Here is a 19115-nt window from a genome sequence, read left to right on the forward strand (position 1 = left end):
GCCCCGCCGGCCCAGAGGCGGTTCGGGGGGTCCCTGTCCCTGGGGACGAAGGGGGTGTCCCCATGGGGGGGGATCTCTCCATGACCCCCACCCCCGTGACCCAGCCGGCACCCCTCACCCCCGGAACCCAGAGCGCGGGCGGCGTTCCCCGGGCGGTGCGGCGCTGTCCGTCCCCCTGCGGAGGCGCGGCCCGCTTGGACCCCGCTTGCCCCACGATCCCGATCCCGGTCCCGGTCTGATCCGCCCCTCTGCCCCCCGCATGGCGAAGCAGAGCCCCGGGAGCCCAGGGGCCGGGCGGCCCGAGCGCCGCGCGGGGAAGGGCAAAGAAGAGGAGGAGGAGAGGAAGGCGCGGGAAGGCGACCCCGAAACCGGATGCGGTGGCGCGTCCCCCACGGCGACCCCCGGATTCTCGTCCAACTGGGAGCGCTGCAGAGGTGAGGGAGCGGGGAAGGCGCGGGGGAGAGCCGGAGTCGTCCCCGGGGGCTGGAAGGGGCCATTGCGGGCAGACCCGATGCAGCTCCCGCGCGGTAATTAACAATAATAATCACCTTTGTGTCAGTAAATAAAGGGGTGTGTGCCGATATTTGGGACGCCCCGTTGTAGGTAATTCCCCTAAAGCCATCTGGAAAGTCCAGGAGTCCTCTGGAGAGGGAGATAATCACAGAATCATGGAATGGTTTGCGTTTGAAGGGACATTAAAGCCCATCTCAACCCACCCCTTGCCATGGGCAGGGACACCTTCCACTAGCCCAGGTTGCTCCAAGCCCCGTCCAACCTGGCCTTGGACACTTCCAGGGATGGGGCAGCCACAGCTTCTCTGGGCAACCTGTGCCAGGGCCTCACCACCCTCACAGGGAAGAATTTCTTCCCATTATCCCATCCAACCCTGCCAGTTTGAAGCCATTTACCCTTTTCCTGTCACTCCAGGCCCTTGTAAATAGTCTCTCGCCATCTTCCTTGAAAGCTCTTTTCAGATACTGGAATTAGATCACCCCAAAGCTTCTGTTTTCCAGGTTCTTTCCCTTTATCCTTTTTTCCTTTTTATCATTTTAGCTACTGAAACAAAAGGCAAATGGCTCCAACAAGTCCCTCTCTACATGTCAAACTGACACCAAAAAGAAGCAGCCAGTCCAAGCAGCCAAAAGCCCAGAAGTCCCAGCTCTCAATGGGAATGTGGGAAAGGCCAAACCCACAAAGAAGATGGACAGTGGTTCTGCTAAAGAGAGTCCTCCCTTGTCTAAGCCAAAATCCAAGGGGGTTGAAGTGAACAAGAATTTAAATGGCACCAAAAGCAATGGAAAAGGCTGCAAAGAGAAAAGGAAAAATGGCAATGTCGTGAAGGAGAAGGATGATTTAAAACATAAGAGGAGGAAAGCTGAGGAACACGTGGAGCAGCAGCCCAAGGAGTGAGTACTTCAGGCATCACACCTGGATGGGAATATTCATTTTGGGATGCTTAAGTAAGGAGCACAGAAAGGTACATTCAAAACAGCTGCACTCTTCCACAACACATTTTGGAAGAAATAAGGCCCATGTTGCCCCTACTCCTCAGATATAGCAAAAAACCTGCAGAAGTGACAGCACTAGACCTTAATTTTCAGGGTTTATTTCTCAATTTAAGAAATAAACTGGCTTATTGTACACCAAACAGACACCAGACTGCTTTAAGGCCATAAATGTAATTAAATCTGCTCTTACCAGGGCTGACATCTGGTTTGATGACGTTGACCCCAAAGATATCGAGGCAGCAATAGGACCTGAAGCAGCAAAAATTGCCAGAAGAAACATGGGACTTGAAACAGGCCCATCCAAAGAGTCTGTGGAGCAGGTGCTGGTCAAGGAAAACGCTTCTGATGGGTGAGTGACAGTCCAGGGGGAAGGATGGCAGCAGAGGCATCGAGAGGAGCTGCTAAAAACTGATCTGCAGGTGAACAGTGTGGGCTGACATCTCCCTGCCTCTGCTGACTGACTTTTTCCCTGTTGGAAGCAACCTGTAAACCTTGTGAGCTGCACACAGAGGTGTCACCAAGCTGTCCTTTGTCTTTCAGGCTGACAAGAGCTGTAGCCATGGACTGTGAGATGGTGGGGGTGGGCCCCAAGGGGGAGGACAGCATTGTGGCTCGGGTGTCCATCGTGAACCAGTTTGGGAAGTGCATTTATGACAAGTATGTCAAGCCCACAGAAAAGGTGACTGACTACAGGACAGCTGTCAGTGGCATACGCCCTCAGAATATCAATGCAGGTAGGAGGGGTGTTCCCCCTGAGTGTTCTTTCAGGAGGGAAAATTAACAGGCTGTCACTGAAGCCTGACTGGCTGAGCTTGGAACAGTTTTAGACCTATTTAGGGAAAACAAAATGCTAAGATTTATGTTAATGCTAAGAAAAACAGTGGGGAGAAGTACTTCTTACACTTATCACTACTGCCCTTCAAGAAATTAACTGGTGGATTATGGTATGGGAATAATAGAAAAATTATCTCCTTTTCATGCTCTCTTTATGGAATTGTCTAATGAGCAGAGGATTTAGTGTACTGTACAATTTGCATAACTACAGCCCCGGGGACACAACTGCTTTCACAGAAAAGATGCAGTGTTTTAATTGTAGTTTGCTCATGGAAAGCGTTTCCTGGTGTGGCATTTTTAGGTGAAGACTTTAAAACTGTTCAGAAGGAGGTTGCTGACATCCTGAAGGGGAGGATTTTGGTTGGACATGCTTTAAAGAATGATCTGAAGGTACGTGGCTGCACATTTGAGATTGATTAAATTTCTGACACATCATCCTGGGTCAGGTGAACACACCTGAACTCCTGCAAACTCCTGCTCTATCACTGTTCTCTCAGTGATAAAGCACCAATTACAGCTCTAATCACTTGCCCACTAAAGTTCTTCAGCTTCCAAACTCTGTTGTTGTTAAAGAGCCAGGAATGAAACAGAATGAGGGAAAAGCCCTGGGCATGCTTTGCTTAGTCCCCAAAGCCCAGCAGTCTGGTCCTAGTTACCTGAGACAGGGACCTGATGTCATGCTGTGCCAGCACTGCAGGTGGTCTCTGCAGGCACCTCCAGCTTCATCTCTGTTTCTCACACCAAGTAGAACTGTGAATCCTGAATCCAGCCAGTTACTGCATGATCTTGGTCTTGTCCTTTCATGGTTTTGAAGTATCTCTTAGATGGGAACAGCAGGCAGCTGTACATTCAGCTGGAAGAAGTTTCACGCCACAGCACATTTTGGACTGGAAATGTAATTTCTTGTAGGTCCTGTTTCTTGATCACCCTCAGAAGAAGATAAGGGACACACAGAGATATAAACCTTTCAAACAGAGAGTCAAGGTAAGAGACTGATGGCAAAGTGCACCTCAGTTAACTGACTCTGGAGCTGCTGGCTCACTCCTGTGCATCCACCTGACCCTGTTCCTTCTTTCCTACCTGGAACAGGGATGCCTCATTTTTGGCACTCGAAAATACCAGTCTAGTCCAATGCTTACTGAGTGTCTGAAATACCTCCATAACTTACTTAGTTCAGTGCTCACGTTATCAGTAACACCTGTGCACAAAATTCCATGGCTTTCCCATTTTTAGCACTTTCATGGGCTTCATAACACTTTTCTGGACAGCAAAATAAGATGGTAGAGTTCTACTTAGAGCAAAGCTTATGCAATCTTCTTAATGGTATCATTTCCATAGGGATATAAAAATATAGATGGCTTCAAGTTTCTGCTTAGAATGCAGGAGTAGAGGTTCAGATTATTGGGAGGTATTTTAAGTTCTGTAACTAGATATTCAGGGGGTTTTTTTCCACAGCTAAGCACCCCAAACATAAATCTTAGGATTATGGTAGTACAAAAAGAATCCTCTCAGCAGTGCATGCATAAATCTCATGTTTCATTAATTATTCTTGGTATTTCAGCAGTAAGCTAAGATGTGCTATTCTTTAAGGAATACACTTGAATTAGTGTTTTTATATATATATATTTATATATTTATATATTATATATCATATATTTATATGTTATATATATATATAATATTATATATATATTTATATATTTACACATGTGTGTATATTTCAAGAGGCAGCATGACTATGATCTTTTCTGTTTCTAGAGTTCAAGGCCATCCCTGAAGCTGCTCTGTGAGACCCTGCTCAATGTTAAGGTGCAGACATCAGAGCACAGCTCGGTAGGTATCTCATCAGAACATACATTTTTGGGTAGATCAACACATTAGCTTTGGGATCTGGGTTCAATCCAGAATGCTGTGCCATCATTCCAGCCAAAAGTCAGCAAGCTCTGCTTGAACACCAGCAGCAGTGAGATTGTCATCTAAGCTTGCTTACTGTTACGTTTCCTTATTTTCATAAACAGCTTTTGCACAAATCATCTGTATTTTGATTAAAAATATTAATCCTTGTCATTTTAAAATCTCCAGAGAAAAGAAGTAATGATCAAGTATCAACAGCTTACCTTAAAAGCAGCATTCTGCACCCTTGTACTGTGAGGGGATGGACAGATAGTGTGAGAGGCTCCACCTGACCCTCAGCAGTTAGTTCCTTTCTTTCACTGGACAGGAGGATATAAGAGAGGAATGAATTGGGAAAGCAGGGCAGATTGGGAGCCTATTTGTAAGATAATGTATCAAGAGAATTTTCTCATTATGACTTTCCAAGTGACAGTCAGAAAGAAGCACAGAGCCTTGTGGTGGCCCACACATTCTGAGTAGTCACAGAGCCTAAATCTAAAACCAGATAAATATCAATTAAAATTATATATTAAAATGATGGAAGATTTAGCTGCTTATTACCACACATCCCTGGAAGTGTTCAAGGCTAGGCTGGACAAGGCTTGGAGCAACCTGGAATAGTAGAAAGTGTCCCTGCCCATGGCAGAGGGTGGAACAAGAGGAGCTTTAAGGTCCCTTCCAACCCAAAGCACTGTGTGATTCCATGATTATTAACAATAATGTTCTTAAAGCAACTGTGTTTCATTAGGCTTCTGTTTGTTCTGTTCTCTTTCAGATCCAGGATGCACAAGCAGCCATGAGACTGTACACCTTGGAGAAAAAGAAATGGGAAGCTGCTGTTAAGAACAAAACTAACAACAAAAATTGTAAAACTTGAAGAGTTCTACCCTGTGCTTTTACCTGCAGCATTTGCTGGTTTCCTGTCACATTCCAGGACAAATTTAGAGATAAGTCAGAACTGTCAGCAGCTACTTCCTAAAAATCAATGCAAAGACAACACTTCCTACCCTAGTGTGGGAATGCTGCCATCCAAGAATCCTGCTGGTATCCCTTCTGGGTGGTTTCTATGCCTACTACCAATCCTTGTGTTCAAACAACATTTGTAACAAATGCCTGCATTTGTGAAGAACTTCATCAGTTAAACTTCTGTATAGGAAATACACACTGAATAAGTTTAAAAAAAAATAAATTATGGTAGGTGAAGGAAGAAACTGTCATTGCTTTGCCAGAACTTCTAAGACTAAAATCTTTATTTCAGATATGTTAAGATGAATTCTAAATTATTGCTGTTAGTCACACAGTTGTGGTACCTGAACCAACAATATATACCTGTTTTTATATTATATAATATATGTAATAGGCCAATATTCATCTTCTGGTGAGGAAAAATCCTTTAAAATATTTCTGGAGGATCCAAGCTTTTATATCCAAGTGTGTACAAGTCTTGTTTTTAGACAAAAAGTTTTCCTTTTACTTCTGCAGTTTCAAAAGTGTGGCATCCACGAGGGTCATTATCTCCTGGAGAGAAATGTGAGAACTGTCAAATACAATGTTGCTTCACTTATTTTTGTATTCATTTATTAATAAAAACACTGTATCTAACATAGGTCTTTAAAGTGGCTGCTGTTATAACAATGAGGGAGGCTGACAACAGGACAGGGAGCTTTCTGCCCTTCTGTGATTACTTTTTCCTGCAGCGCCTGCAGGAGACGCTGGAGAACAGTTTGTAACTGTCTTGGAAGCAAATTATGTAAATGCATAACTAAACCCACCAAAGTTAGGACTAACCAGTTTTACTGGCCTGATGAACAAACTTCTCATTGGTTTATTGACAGCAAGCCATTGCAAAGGAAATATTAGTGTAACACATTAAGCAGCTCAGATAACTTTGCATGTTTTTCCTTCTTTCAGTGTTGAAATTTAATGTAAGTTAAATCTTCATACAAACTACTAGAAAGCTTTTGTCAGTTTGTTTGTTTTTTTTAAGAATGCCACTTCCAAACCAAAAATAAATTGGATGTAATGTACTTAAGCTTTTTTTCCTGTAAACTTTAGCCTGGTTTAGTATGAAGAATACAGTAAATTAATGTGATGTTGCAAGAGACCAGAACATAGTTTTTAAAAAGTTACAGCCTAAAGAAAAAACCCCTTTCAACAACTTTTTTTCAGCAGTTAAACTATTCTTACAAACTCACTCTTCATCTCACAGCTAATTCTCTAAATTTATGCACTATGTAATTCCAACTATTTGAAAATTATCAAATCCACCCCCAGAAATAATATACTAAGCATCTACTCATTATTATCAGAGACTTTTTCCATACCGTGCTAAATGGAAACTGGATTTTTATCTCAGAGAGCAGTTTGTCCATTTTCTGGGACAGCATATCCAGCACAACCTCATCTGCAGTGTCAATGAACAGGATAATTTATGGTTATAGCACAACTGCCAACAGGGCAGGAGCTAAAGGAGCACAGGGAGAGGATGGATCTACACAAGGAAAAGGCAGGATGAGATGAAATTACAACATTTTAACATGAGAGTAAGAGGGTTGAATTTTCAGTTCCAATTCATTCTCCTTTCTCAGACATAAACCTGAGAGCAACTAACATGTCCCTGAGCAGCTGCTTTTATGGTTTTACTGGTTTTGGGGGTGAAGGAAACTCAACGAATAACAGCACCAGCCATCTCACCATACTGAGCCATCTCCTTCATCAGCAGACAGAGAGCTCCCACCACTCCTGAATTGTCAAAGTGAAGGTGATAAACATCTTTGATCAGTTCTATTCCACTGCCTTTCGAGTCCGTTATAAATGTCAAAGCTGCTATTTCTGGAAGGAAGACAAACACTGCTGGGCTCATTGGTAGCTGCAGACTGCATGATCTGCTTCCCAGACCCCTCACCAGCTAGCACACGTGTCATATGTTCAGAAAGTCATGCCCATTATTCTCAGTCTCCCTAAAAACTATTCTGAAGCATATTTGGGCAACAAGTAGACCATGTTTGCAGCTGATGCTGTTGTGCATGGCAGAAGTGATTTTGATGTTTCTTGTTTTCACATTGATTGATATCTACCCTTTTACATAGTTGAAACACCATCATAAAATAACTACCAAAGCACTCTCAAGTTACTAATAGATCAGACTGTGCTGATCTAATACTGGGTTCATGGAATCACAGAATGGTTTGGGTTGGAAGGGACCTTAAAGATCCTCTCATTCCAATGCCCTGCCATGGGCAGGGACACCTTCCACTATTCCAGGTTGCTCCAAGCCCCATCCAGCCTGGCCTGGAACACCTCCAGGCACAAGGAGTCCACAAACTCTCTGGTTCATGGGAAAATTTAAGTCCCAACCCCACTTTCACAATTTCCTCTTCCAGTCCTGCAAGAAAAGATTCAGAGAGCAGAAGTCAATCCCAATCCCACTATGAGTCTTGATCCATGCAGAAAAATCCACTTCTGAGCTGATGTGCAATTAATAAAATCAGAATTGCTGAATGTTACCAGACACCCTTATGAAGCTGGCTAGTGCCAGGCAGCCATTCTTCATGAGCATTGCTCTTTCTGGGTTCATCCTCAGTGCCTCCAGCAAAAGTGCTGTTGTGGGTTCATAGTCACTGTCAGTTAAACAGCCTTTAAAAAAAACCAAACAAAACACACAGAAAAGACCAAAACTTCAATATTCTCCAAGCCAAAAGGAATGGAGAGTCCTGAATACTCAACCTATTCTGCTGGTGGGGAATAGAAATGAGATTGCTAAAGTATTTTGCCCAGCTTTTCCCAGTGGAACACTGGGACAAGGGCAGGCAGTAGGTAAACTGTGGCAACATTCTTTCATGAGCAAGAAATAACACAAAACAGTATTGCAAGGATGGGTTCCTTAGTGCACATGACAATGAAAGAGATGTGTTTTCCTCTTTAATCCGAAATATTGTTCCTGATTAACAGAGCAAATGGCATAAAAACAAACCTCCCAGCCCATGCTGCACAACACCAATGCTGTGTTCAAAGAAATAACACAGCTGGGATTCTTGGTGTTAAGGGAGAAGCCAGAGTGCTCTGCACACTCTGCACAGCACAGGGTTGGTGTGGCTGCCCCACAGGGCAGTCACCATTAGCACTGTCTGGTGATTTAATTGCTACAGCTCATCAAAAATCTCTTCATTAGACAGTTAGGGAGCAAATGCAGGGGAGAGTGACTAAGAGAGGATGCAAGTCCCTAACTCTGCTGCCATCTGCAGAGCCTGCTCCAGCCAAGCAGCCTGGATGTCAGGCATCACCACAGCCTGGTTTTCAGGGATCACCACTGACATAAAAGCCTTTTCCAAGCCCAAGGAACAAGGAGACTGGGAAAACACACCTTGGAGTGACAGTGCCCACAAAGCCGAGCAAGCGGACTCTGCAATGGCTCCGTCCTGGAGGTGTTTCTGAAGGACTGCAGAGGTGACAGGGACAGCACTTTCCAGCACTGCTTGGTCTTCATTATCCTCTGAGTTACCTTAACAAAAAGGAAATGCATCAGACAGAGTTATTTAATCAAGTAATAATATCATTGTATGTCAAATTATATCAGTAAAGCCTTAAAGGGGGTTGGCATTGGAGTAATGCAACATTGTTTTAGTCTGGACAGCAGCAGAGGGAAGGATCTAAAAAACCAAACCAAACCAATCCAAACATTACAAGACTAATAAATACTCATGTTTATAGGAGAAAGCTGAACTTCTTCAGGAACTGGGTTTAATTTAAATTATGCATGGGGATCACAGCAAGAAACCTCCCAAAATAACCCCTGTTTTGACAGAATACGGTCTGCAGGGTGGATTTTCAGCTGGTCACATAAATCAGATGGGTGACTTGTTGCACAGAGGGAATAAAACACACCAAGTGCTGCAATTGTGCACAGTCTGTGGTTTCAACCTTCCTTGATGATCAGAACACCACACAAATATATGTCACAGGAACAAATCAGGCCATATCTTGGCCTGAACAGTAAATATTTGACTTTGACACCCTATCATATAAAGGGTTGCTAAAAGAAATCTGCATTCTTTTTTATTTTTCTCTAATTTAACTCTGGATCACGAAGTTATTCTAGTACTGCTGTGGAAACAACTCTCCAGAATCACAGGCTGGTTTGGTTGGGAGACCTTAGAGATCCTCTCATTCCAATCCCCTGCCATTGGCAGGGAAAAAGAATGGAAGAAAGAATTCAAATCCAGTCCCAGCAACAGGAATGCCTGAACTCAATTAGGCACAATACCTGCTGCCTTTCAGTCACATGAGTGCAAGAACAATACTTGCTGTGTTCTACTTACCACTCACAGCCAAGCTCCAGAGAACCCCACAACAAGAGAAGCAGATCTCCTCATTATGAAGAAAACGCCTTAAAATTGACAGAAGGTCTGGAATTATCCCAACTTTCCTCAGATTCTCTGCAGTCACTTCTGAAAAAAAACACAGAAAAAGAAATTCTATACAATCTGGTAGTTCTGTCCCACTCATTGACCTCGAAACAGGCAGCACTACCCGTATTTAAACAGTGATAACAAATCGGTAACATGAGACCATCAATCAGCTGGACAAAAGAAAGCAACAGAAGAGACCGAATTCTTTAACAAGATTCACTTAAGCACAGTGTTTAGCACAACTGATCCTTTCAAATGGATGTTTGGCCATCCTTTTTCCTCACAGACTTGAAATTCACAGAGCAGGAAAGGAACTGAGAGGGCATAAATTACAATTTTTCATATGTTTGCATTGTAATGATTCAAACTGACCCCGTTTCAGAATTGGGAAACACTGTATAAAAATAGTTTGGTCTTAGACATGACTCTGTGATTTTTTATTTTTTTAATATTATCCTCTTGCTGCTAAGAGCTTCTGTAACCATTTATAAAAACAGTCTTCTGATGACTGTTGAACTGACACTGGAACCAACTAAAAATACTATGAATATTTAGCAATTACAAATTCAGGACAAAGTAGAGGAATTAGGTAAAATGGTTTCAATACATCCTGGCACAGTCAAAAATAGAATCCAGGTTCTCTGCTCTTGTTTTCTCAAGCATTACTATTTGCCCACTTTGTACTTGTTTCCAAAACAAGATGAAATAGAGAATTGTATCTGTTAGAGTGGTCCTGTAAGTCCCTGAAGCCTCAGCAGTGTCTTACCAATATCTAGGAGTGTTATCTTACCAATATCTAGGCAATCTTACCAATATTATCACTATTGAACTAATACCCACAGACATCCACACCTCTCAGTGAAGTCTCAGTTCTGCATTGCATCTTGGTTTTGTTTAAAAAAGTAGGAACATACAAATATTCCCCAAAAAGGAACAAGGTGACCCACCACTGGCTGAAACCATCATTAAAAACGTGCAGAGCAACAAAAGTAACTCTTCATTTCCAGAGTGTTTTCTCACTGTGGCCAACAGGCAGCTGGCCACTCTCTCATCCAGGGCCATCACCACACCCTGTTCCAGAGCTGCCACCAGAAAAAATGGAAGAGAACAAAGATTTGAATGAAGCCTGAACTCCCCACTGTGAGCATAGCAGAACATTCCATTAGCAGCATTTCTTCACACGACATAGGCAAAAATTACTTTAAACTTTCATTTTCTGAAACACAATTCTTAGCATTTTCAAGCTTGTACCATTACCAGGTGTTCTTGGGGTAAATTGCCATGAAAGTGACAGCAGGACCACACAAGAGACCAAAAAAAGCCCTTTTATGGTTTAAAATTCAAATACCAAAACACAGCCTTTTATTTATGCATTCTAGTAACACTCTACATAACATGAAAACAAACTTGGTTGCCCAAGATCTGAACCTATATTTAAAATTGACACAGAATTCCTGCATGCCAGCCCTGAAGGAAATTCATGAGAAACCAGAAAGCTGGTTACCTTACTTTAGTACTTTAAATTCATCCCCTAAAAGCACTACTGAACCCATTTCAAACCTTATCTGCTACATTAACCTTTACAACAGACAGGCTGTATGACCCAGCAGAAGGAGGAAGTCTTGTAACTGTACCTTGACTAAGAATTTCAAGCAATAATGTGCAGCCATCTAGTTGTAAGTTGAGAGAAGTTACATGAGTCTTCATGGCAAAAGTGATCACTTCTGTGCATTTTAACAGCTGGGGGAAGGCTGTGGGGAAAAGAAATTGCCTGAGACAACATTCTTGAATCAAAGAAAACAAATCACTTGTATAGTGGAATAATACAGAGAGACTTTTTTAATCTCTGGAGGAAAGCAAAGTGTAACCAGCATATTCCTCCTCAAGTCACTCTAGAATTGTTCACTGGTCATGTAGTGAGTTCTGGGGTAGAAAGAACATTGTGCACGAGCCCCAAACCAGCTTTTCAGAATCTGCAGAGCAAAGTATTTCACCAGGACTCCTAGTGCTAGGAAGACTTGGAGCTTTGGGAATAGCCCATACAGCTGGTCAGTATATCCACAAGCAGGTAACAAAATTATGAGGAAAACTGGATGGATTTTAGGGATCCCTTTTGAGCACCTTCAAGGCTGAAAGCATCAGTCAGGGGGTGCAGAAGCGTCAAACAAGGTAGAGGTGGGCACAGCCCTGTACTGCTGAAAACAGGACTGAATGAGAATCCCAAAGGTCCATTCATTTTGTTTTTTACAGCCAAAGCCCACTGTATTACTCAGAAAAAGATTTCTTCAGTAACAGAGTGGAACATAGAGGTGACTCTAAGGAAAAAACCCCCAAATTATTCTTTTTCTTTATCAATTACAGCTAGGGTAAAACCCCTGTGTTTTACCATTAAAAGCCAATGCCAGCATTAGAATGCTGTCACTGTCAAATGTCAGTGCATTTTATAACTGAGTTAACACGGTGCTTTGAAACTATTAATCTTGATTTGAAAGCTTAATTTGAAAAATGTGCAGTTTCTGGGAGAAAATGTAGAGCCTTCACTCTCACAGCTTTACTAGACACAAAGAAATGAGCCATGTGTAGCCTCCTTTTGCTCTGACAACCTTACAGCCCCAGAAATTACCTCCAAGTCATCCCAGGGCTTGTACAAATTACCTTCTTCAAATGTCAGTTTTTCAATTCACTTCAGTTGCCAATTAAAATATCATTGTTTTTTTCCAGTGTCCATTTTTCTTATCCAGTAAAACCCCTCTGCTGTTCAACAAAAGCATGTACAGAACAAGTACCAACACAATCCTATCAGCAAGTGGCCTGTTCCAGTGTGTTCCAAAAAATAAGAAATAGGAAAAGAGCAATTTCATTCTCATTTATTGCCATGAGAAATTTTTTTTCCTATTATCTCAAAATACAAGGAAGGAGCAGAGTAAATAAATTAATAAAATAGTGCCTTACCACTTTTATCCTTTACAAAACTGGCAAGCTGCTGAATGCCTTTAGCCTGGACTTCTTCAACATCCCAGGAAGCCTGCATGAATGCTAATAAACCAAGGAAATTCTAACAACCATTAGATACAAACACTTACAAAAATCACTCAAACTGCCTCTATTTTGTGCAAGATGTGAATTCATGTGGATGAAAATAATGTAGTTTGTGAGTGTTGAAAAGAGAATAACTTTGCCCCTAACACATCAAACATTTCAATGTTACCAAGTGTTATGATTCACAATGTATTTGGAATTATGTATTTTGGGGACCTGTTGGAAAATTTAAATCAGAGCAGGGATAGGAGCTTTAAATGCATTATTCCAATATCTATTTCACATTAAAATAACATCTTCCTTATTTGGAAGGAAAATAATGGTGCAGATCCTCCATTGCATAAATTTGCAAACATGTTACAGTGCAGACAAAATGAGTGATCCTTCCTCCAAACAGCATCCCATTTTATTTCAAGTAAAATCAATGTCCAATAACTCATTTCCAAGCAAAATACATCCTGATGAGAAAGCACATGGGTCTATTTTCCATGAAAATCACCATTACATTGATCTCCTCATTACCTAGAACACTTCCAATTCCTCCCTCAAGGAGCAGATCTGTTATTTTGGGAGGCAAAGACTTTTTCAGTACTACTGAAGTGTCACCAACAAAAGTCAGGCATTCCCTAACAAATGGAACATCAACCAGATCCCTGGAATTGAGAGACAAAAGCAGTACCAGAAAGTTAGAACTGGAAAGTTACAACAACAACAACAACAACAACAACAAAATCTAAAAGTTTTGTTTCATTTTGACGTAAAAAAAATCTAATACTAGTTTTGAGAACACTGGATTATTTTTGACAGAATTTAAACAATTTATTTCAAAATGGAAGTAAGCCATTGCTTAGGTGTCAAGTTAATGGTTTACAAAATTGTTTATAACATGAATTTATAATGTAACTCTTCAATAAGGGACACCTGTGCATAGCAGTGTCCACTTCTGAATGAACACCAGGTCTTTGACTTTTTTAATAACTCGATTTGTTGGAGCAATCTTGATTCAGCCCCTTTCCAACAGGAGCTAACATTCCCAACTTGTGGAGGCAGGAGGGGTTTAGGACAAAAAAAAAAATAAAGGGAAGGCAGCCAGAACTTACTCTGCTGAGGGTCTCATGCTGGGCTCAATCTGTAGCATCATACATAAAACTGGAAATAAGGGCAAATAGCTGTTATCTGCATTTTGCACCAGTGTCAGGGCTCCCTCCAGACAGCTGCTATCCCCTCGGATATCCTGCAGTAAGGAAGTTATCTCTTCTGCCTGGAAAGAGCACAGGATCAGAGGAGCTCTCACACACATTTACAGACACCCTGGTGGGCCCCTGACCTTTCAAACCTCTAATGAAACATTATTACCTACATTCAGAACAAAGCAGGTCATCATATCGAGCAGCACAGAGCCCAGAGACCAGATGTCAGATTTCTCAGTGAAAGAAAATCCAAATGTTTCTGGAGCCATCCAAGACTTGCTACCTGTTAAAATAAGAATGATACCTAAACATAATGTGGAGATATTCTGCAGATATTAGGCAATTTTTTACTGGGGATATGCCACAAAAGACTACAAACCACCCTGCAACTAATGGACAATTTTCTAAGAGGTTACTGAGTATGTATAAAGCTAAAAAGGATTCCAACTGTACTGGTTGCAGAGCTCATATTCACAGACACATCTGCAGTTTTCACTTGTGAACACAATTAATGCTGCAGGCAACTGCCTGTGCATATCCTATTTAGAAGACAAATACCATAATGCAGAGAAGGGAAAGAGAAAATAACTTTTCCCCTTTCCTAATTTTTCTCTGAGGATCAAAAATATCCACCACAACTGAATCTTTTGAAAACATAGTAGGGAAAAAAAAAAGACAAAACAAATATGTACTTTCTTCCACTCTTATTTTCCATTTCATCTCATCTTTCATAAGTGTTTCTGCACTGAAGTCACTAAGCATGAAGGAGGTTTCACCAGTCACGAGTATGTTTGATGGCTTGATATTTCTGCAATGCAAATATTTTCTGTCAGCCTGTGAAATTAGAGTCTAATGGATACATAACTACAGATCCTCAGCATCTTTACACATCAGAAGGGCTAGTTTGGGTTTTTTTTGGTTGTTTTTGTTTTGGTTGGGGTTTTTCTGGGAGGTGGGGGGGAGGTAGAATTGGTTTGGACTTTTTTGTGTGTGTTGTTCTGGTTTTTTGGGTTTTGTTGTTTTGTTTTTTTTTTTTATCTACAAGTGATAATCACCCAAAAGACAATTATTTTCTTCTTTAAATGCTTTAAAATTTCTGATTGTGACACAAATTGATCTGAGCATGGAATGTAAGGGTTGTCTCTTACTTTAAGTACACAAAGGATATAGTTTGTCCATCACAGCCACGAAGAGATGGGCGATTTAGAGCCCATTCAAAAAACCAAGAGGTAATACCCCATTTAAGTGCCTAATTTCAGACAAAACTCAAGAAATAAATGACTCCAGAAGTCTCAGAAATCTAATCTGTATATAAAGTCTGGAATTTCAACCCCCTGCTTCTCCATTTGGAAGAGTAAAACTCCCTGCCTCTGAGCACTGAGCTGAGCCAACAGTCACTGCAAAGAACAACGACCTGTCAGACAAAGAGAACAAGATTTCTGCTCACCTGTGCAAAATATTTTGTTGGTGTGTATAAAACAAAGCATCCACCATCTGTCCCAGGAACCTCTGAACCACCTGGTGAGGGCAACAGACATGAAAGTGCAACACAAACACAGTAACTTTCAAATATCTTTTGAAAAGAGCGTTTCCAAAACCTGTGCTCTGAAGATTTTGGGGAGGACTTTTGAGAAAGAAGGAACACGGGGGGAAAACTGTTAAAAGCAGCAAGACTGTCAGTGCCTCTTCTGCACTTCTTACCACATCTCTTATCTTTTCTGATTTCTGCCTTTTTTCCTTGATTAGAGCTGAAAGATCTCCTTTGCCTGAGTGCTGCATCACCAGGCAGAGGAACAGAGATGACACCTGTAATAAAACATTACACCAAAATTGCCTAATTGTTTGCAGTAAGAAAGACAAACCCAAGCACTTGGCAAAATGGTGGGTGTGATGTTCACCACCACCAAAGTGTTCTGGGATGAATAATCTCTCACAGAGGAGACAATATTTCGTTCCTTTCGTTAAAAAAAAACAGCATTTGTTGTTTTAAAACAAACCACCATTATGGAGCATCTTATCTGCAGCCATATGGGACAATTCAAATCATATATACAGCCAGAAAATCAACACAGATTTTGCCTAAGCACTGAAGAAAATCTGCAAATAAGTAAGTCAGGTTCTTATGGTCTCTTATAAAAGGGTTTTTGTACAGGCATAAAAATCAGAATTGCACACTGATTCACATCAGGATCTGTGAGTCAGCAGGCAGTACTCCAATCCACAGATATTCACAGCTTTTCAGTGTGTTTGTTCAGGAGTTAAAAAACCAGGCTTGTTTCAAATCAAATAACCTTTTCTATTAGGTATCTCACACCAATTATCCCAAATTTAAATGTGTAAAAATGCTCACCTGCCCAGAACATACACCACGTGTTCCAGTTTAACCAATCCCATTCCATTCTCACCTCATTATTCCAAGTCAGAAACAATTCCTTGTAAATACAGATGTTTGAATGACGAAGTTTCAGCAAATCCTTTGCCTGCATAAAATAAAAAAAAAAAAAATCGGGAGAGCTTTTTATGGGTCCACAGTCCTTCCCATCAACAGGACCTTAAATAACACCCAAACCAGTCCCTGTTCATGTCACATTTCTGATCAAATTGTTCCAAAGTGAAGAGTTTGTGCATATTTATTTATACATTTATTTGTGTGTCTTTATTATGTTAAATATTTGCATTTGCAAGTTGAGTTAAGGCAAATATTTCACTAAGACTCAATGCCCTGTGAGATGCAAGGATATAAACTGATCTGCAGGGAGATGATGTGTAAGCAACCCCCTTCTCCTGTTCCTGACATCCAAACCTGAAAACACATTTTAGAATATAAGTCAGAATGATTTTTCTGGCATAGCCATTATTTCCTGTGACCCCCATGCAAGCCTGAACCTCAGAAAATACGACATGAGAGATGTTGATCTCCCTGAAGGTGGTTTCTGTGTAAGGCTCTAACAAATCCTAATTACTTCAGCAAATTTGCTGATTATGTGGAAGGTTAAAAGAATTCAAGTTCCTCTCCTATGTGTGGCTGTGGCTGTGCAGACAGAAGAGAAAAATTACAAAGAGCCACATTCCTAGCTGGCATTTATTTCAATATTTGCTTCAATAGATGTCAGCAGAGAAATTGAATCAAATTTTATTAGTAATGCCAGTTTTGGTGTGGTTTTAGTCACTTCTTTGAGCAGGATGAAGCATCTGAATTCTCCCCCCTTTCCAACTCCAGATGCCATGCATTCTGGACACTGTGAGACTAATCCATCATGTGCTATTTCACATATTTTCTTGAAACAATTTTTGGTATTTTAAGAGTATTTCTGGAGTTGCTTCTTATGTGAAGCACTGGAAAAAGTTTGCACAAAAAAAGCAAAATCCAACAAAGAAAGAAAACCAATCAAACCATTCACATTAAAAAAAAGTCCAACTCTGAGAAATTAATATATAATGAAATACATTATCTAGAAGTTGCATTATTAATAATGAACTACAAACAGATCAAGATTCTCCTTCAGCTTAAAGGCCAAAAAAATGAGTTTTGCTCTTTGTCTTCAGCACAAAACAAATACAAACTCTGAGAAAGGACTATCCTCTGAGAAGAACTGTCCACTTGAATCTACATGTCCAAATATAACCACAATTAATACAAACTCCTGGCCTGAGCTCAAGCAGAGGGCAGAGAGAACACCCACAAATAGTCCTCTCTGATTTACTTATTATTTACTTAGCTAATCCTTGTAGATAAAAGACTTTGTTCTATTAAGACTTTGGTCTTTGTAAGTGAAGTAGTAAAGAAAGGCTGCACTGATACCTCCTTCAAGGCCTCACTTGCTTGGTATTGATCAATGCATTCAACCTGCACCAAACAAAAGACAAGGATGAGATTGCACCAAAGAGATAGGGGAACTTCAAGCCAGAACAGTTTTATTTTGTCAAGATGTCTGGACTGCAAATTCCGCATGAAGTGACATAAATTTTCAGTGATAGCTCAAATCTAATGTTTGGAGCAGTCCTGGTGTTAGGACCTGGGTAAAACAGAGTTTTAAATGAGTGTGTGACAGCTAATGAGAGCTTCTGCACTGTCTGGGCAGCAGTGACTGAGCTGAGAACACACTGAATGGACCTAAATAAGCTGCTGCCCTTTCCCCGCTTTGAGCCTCAACATTCAAGCAAAATGATCTGACTCTTCAATTTTCCAAAAGAGCAGCAGAGTGAGGTGTAAGCCTATTCTCACCCAGTTGCTGAGCTGCCCTACAGGTGTCTCCTATCAGAAGTGCCCCTGGAGATGACAAACACGACTCTTTGTTATCCTAACAACCACCTTCTCACCTGCTTTATCATATATTTCTTCTGGGCACCCTTTCCTGTTTTCCGTTCAGCTTCCAGCATAGTGCCCAGTGCCCCAGGCTGGAGCTGCTCCAGCACCTGCCGGGCACAGGAGAGACCCAGAGCACCTGCTCAGCTCCAGGTGGTGGAACAACCAGGGCAAAGAGCCCCTTCCAACCACTTTTCCCATAGACACCCCCCTAAACAGGGCCATGGACCCCACATACACCCCCTCCAGCACCATTTAACCCACCCAGAGCCTTTTACACCCCAGCTGTGTGCTGCCTCCAGGGGTACCTGTACCCACACCCCTCCCCAGGGCCACGTACCCCATACACACCCCCCAGCATCACCTACACTCCCCCCAGGGCCATTTACACCCATGGTTGTGTCCTGTATCCATGGATACCCACACCCCATCCCTTGGCCCCAAATCCCTCCCCAGGGCCATGGACCCCACATACAACCCCCCCAGCATCACCTACACCCCCAGCATCACTTACAGCCACGGTCATATACTGCTCACAGGGGTAACTGTATCCACAGCCCCTGCCCTGCCCACAGACCCCTTCCCACAACCACGTACCCACCTACACCCCCCTGGGGCCATTTACACCCATGTTTGTGTACCAACCCCAGGGGTACTGACCCTCCTCAGGGCCATATACCCCACATACACCCTACAGACACCCCTCAGCAACACTTACATAGCTCCCCAGCATTACTTACACTACTGGTCCTGTACTACCCCACAGGTTCTCCACACCCCGTCCCCAGGTCCACACATCCCCTATACCCCCCCTCCAGCAGAACCTACACCCCCACCACGCCGTTCATCGCCAGGTAGAGCCTGGACCCTTGCGGCAGCACCTCGTATTTCTCCATAGCCGAGAACACGCCACAACCTCCTCCCCCCTCAGGCGCCA

At 42.0% G+C, this 19115-nt stretch overlaps 2 protein-coding genes across 5 annotated transcripts; one reads left to right on the forward strand and one right to left on the reverse strand.

Annotated features, from left to right (window-relative positions):
• The first annotated feature begins 259 nt into the window (after positions 1 to 259).
• REXO4 (REX4 homolog, 3'-5' exonuclease) lies at positions 260 to 5837 on the forward strand. The gene is made up of 8 exons (XM_029960569.1): positions 260 to 451; positions 1054 to 1406; positions 1702 to 1857; positions 2049 to 2242; positions 2644 to 2732; positions 3252 to 3326; positions 4101 to 4175; positions 5011 to 5837. Exons 1-8 carry the CDS (start codon positions 260 to 262, stop codon positions 5110 to 5112), a joined length of 1236 nt encoding a protein of 411 aa, XP_029816429.1. The 3' UTR covers positions 5113 to 5837.
• On the reverse strand, positions 5533 to 19095 carry STKLD1 (serine/threonine kinase like domain containing 1). Of its 4 annotated transcripts, XM_029960478.1 has the most exons (19): positions 19060 to 19085; positions 18193 to 18288; positions 17675 to 17719; positions 16278 to 16352; positions 15574 to 15678; positions 15320 to 15390; positions 14565 to 14680; positions 14043 to 14155; positions 13783 to 13943; positions 13205 to 13335; positions 12596 to 12679; positions 11278 to 11394; positions 10591 to 10725; positions 9554 to 9682; positions 8599 to 8736; positions 7743 to 7871; positions 6930 to 7067; positions 6560 to 6639; positions 5533 to 5753 (listed from the first exon to the last, which is right to left on the reverse strand). In XM_029960478.1, exons 1-19 carry the CDS (start codon positions 19072 to 19074, stop codon positions 5706 to 5708), a joined length of 1926 nt encoding a protein of 641 aa, XP_029816338.1. In that variant the 5' UTR covers positions 19075 to 19085; the 3' UTR covers positions 5533 to 5705. The 4 variants fall into 4 exon arrangements, with proteins under 4 accessions (XP_029816338.1, XP_017929782.2, XP_017929783.2 ...); XM_018074293.2 differs by lacking the exon at positions 18193 to 18288 and having other exon boundaries at positions 19060 to 19095; XM_018074294.2 differs by lacking the exon at positions 14565 to 14680 and having other exon boundaries at positions 14043 to 14151.
• Positions 19096 to 19115: the final 20 nt, after the last annotated feature.

The sequence above is a fragment of the Manacus vitellinus genome, unplaced genomic scaffold, assembly GCF_001715985.3.
Source record: "Manacus vitellinus isolate BGI_N305 unplaced genomic scaffold, ASM171598v3 scaffold_27_pilon, whole genome shotgun sequence".
NCBI lineage: Eukaryota > Metazoa > Chordata > Aves > Passeriformes > Pipridae > Manacus > Manacus vitellinus.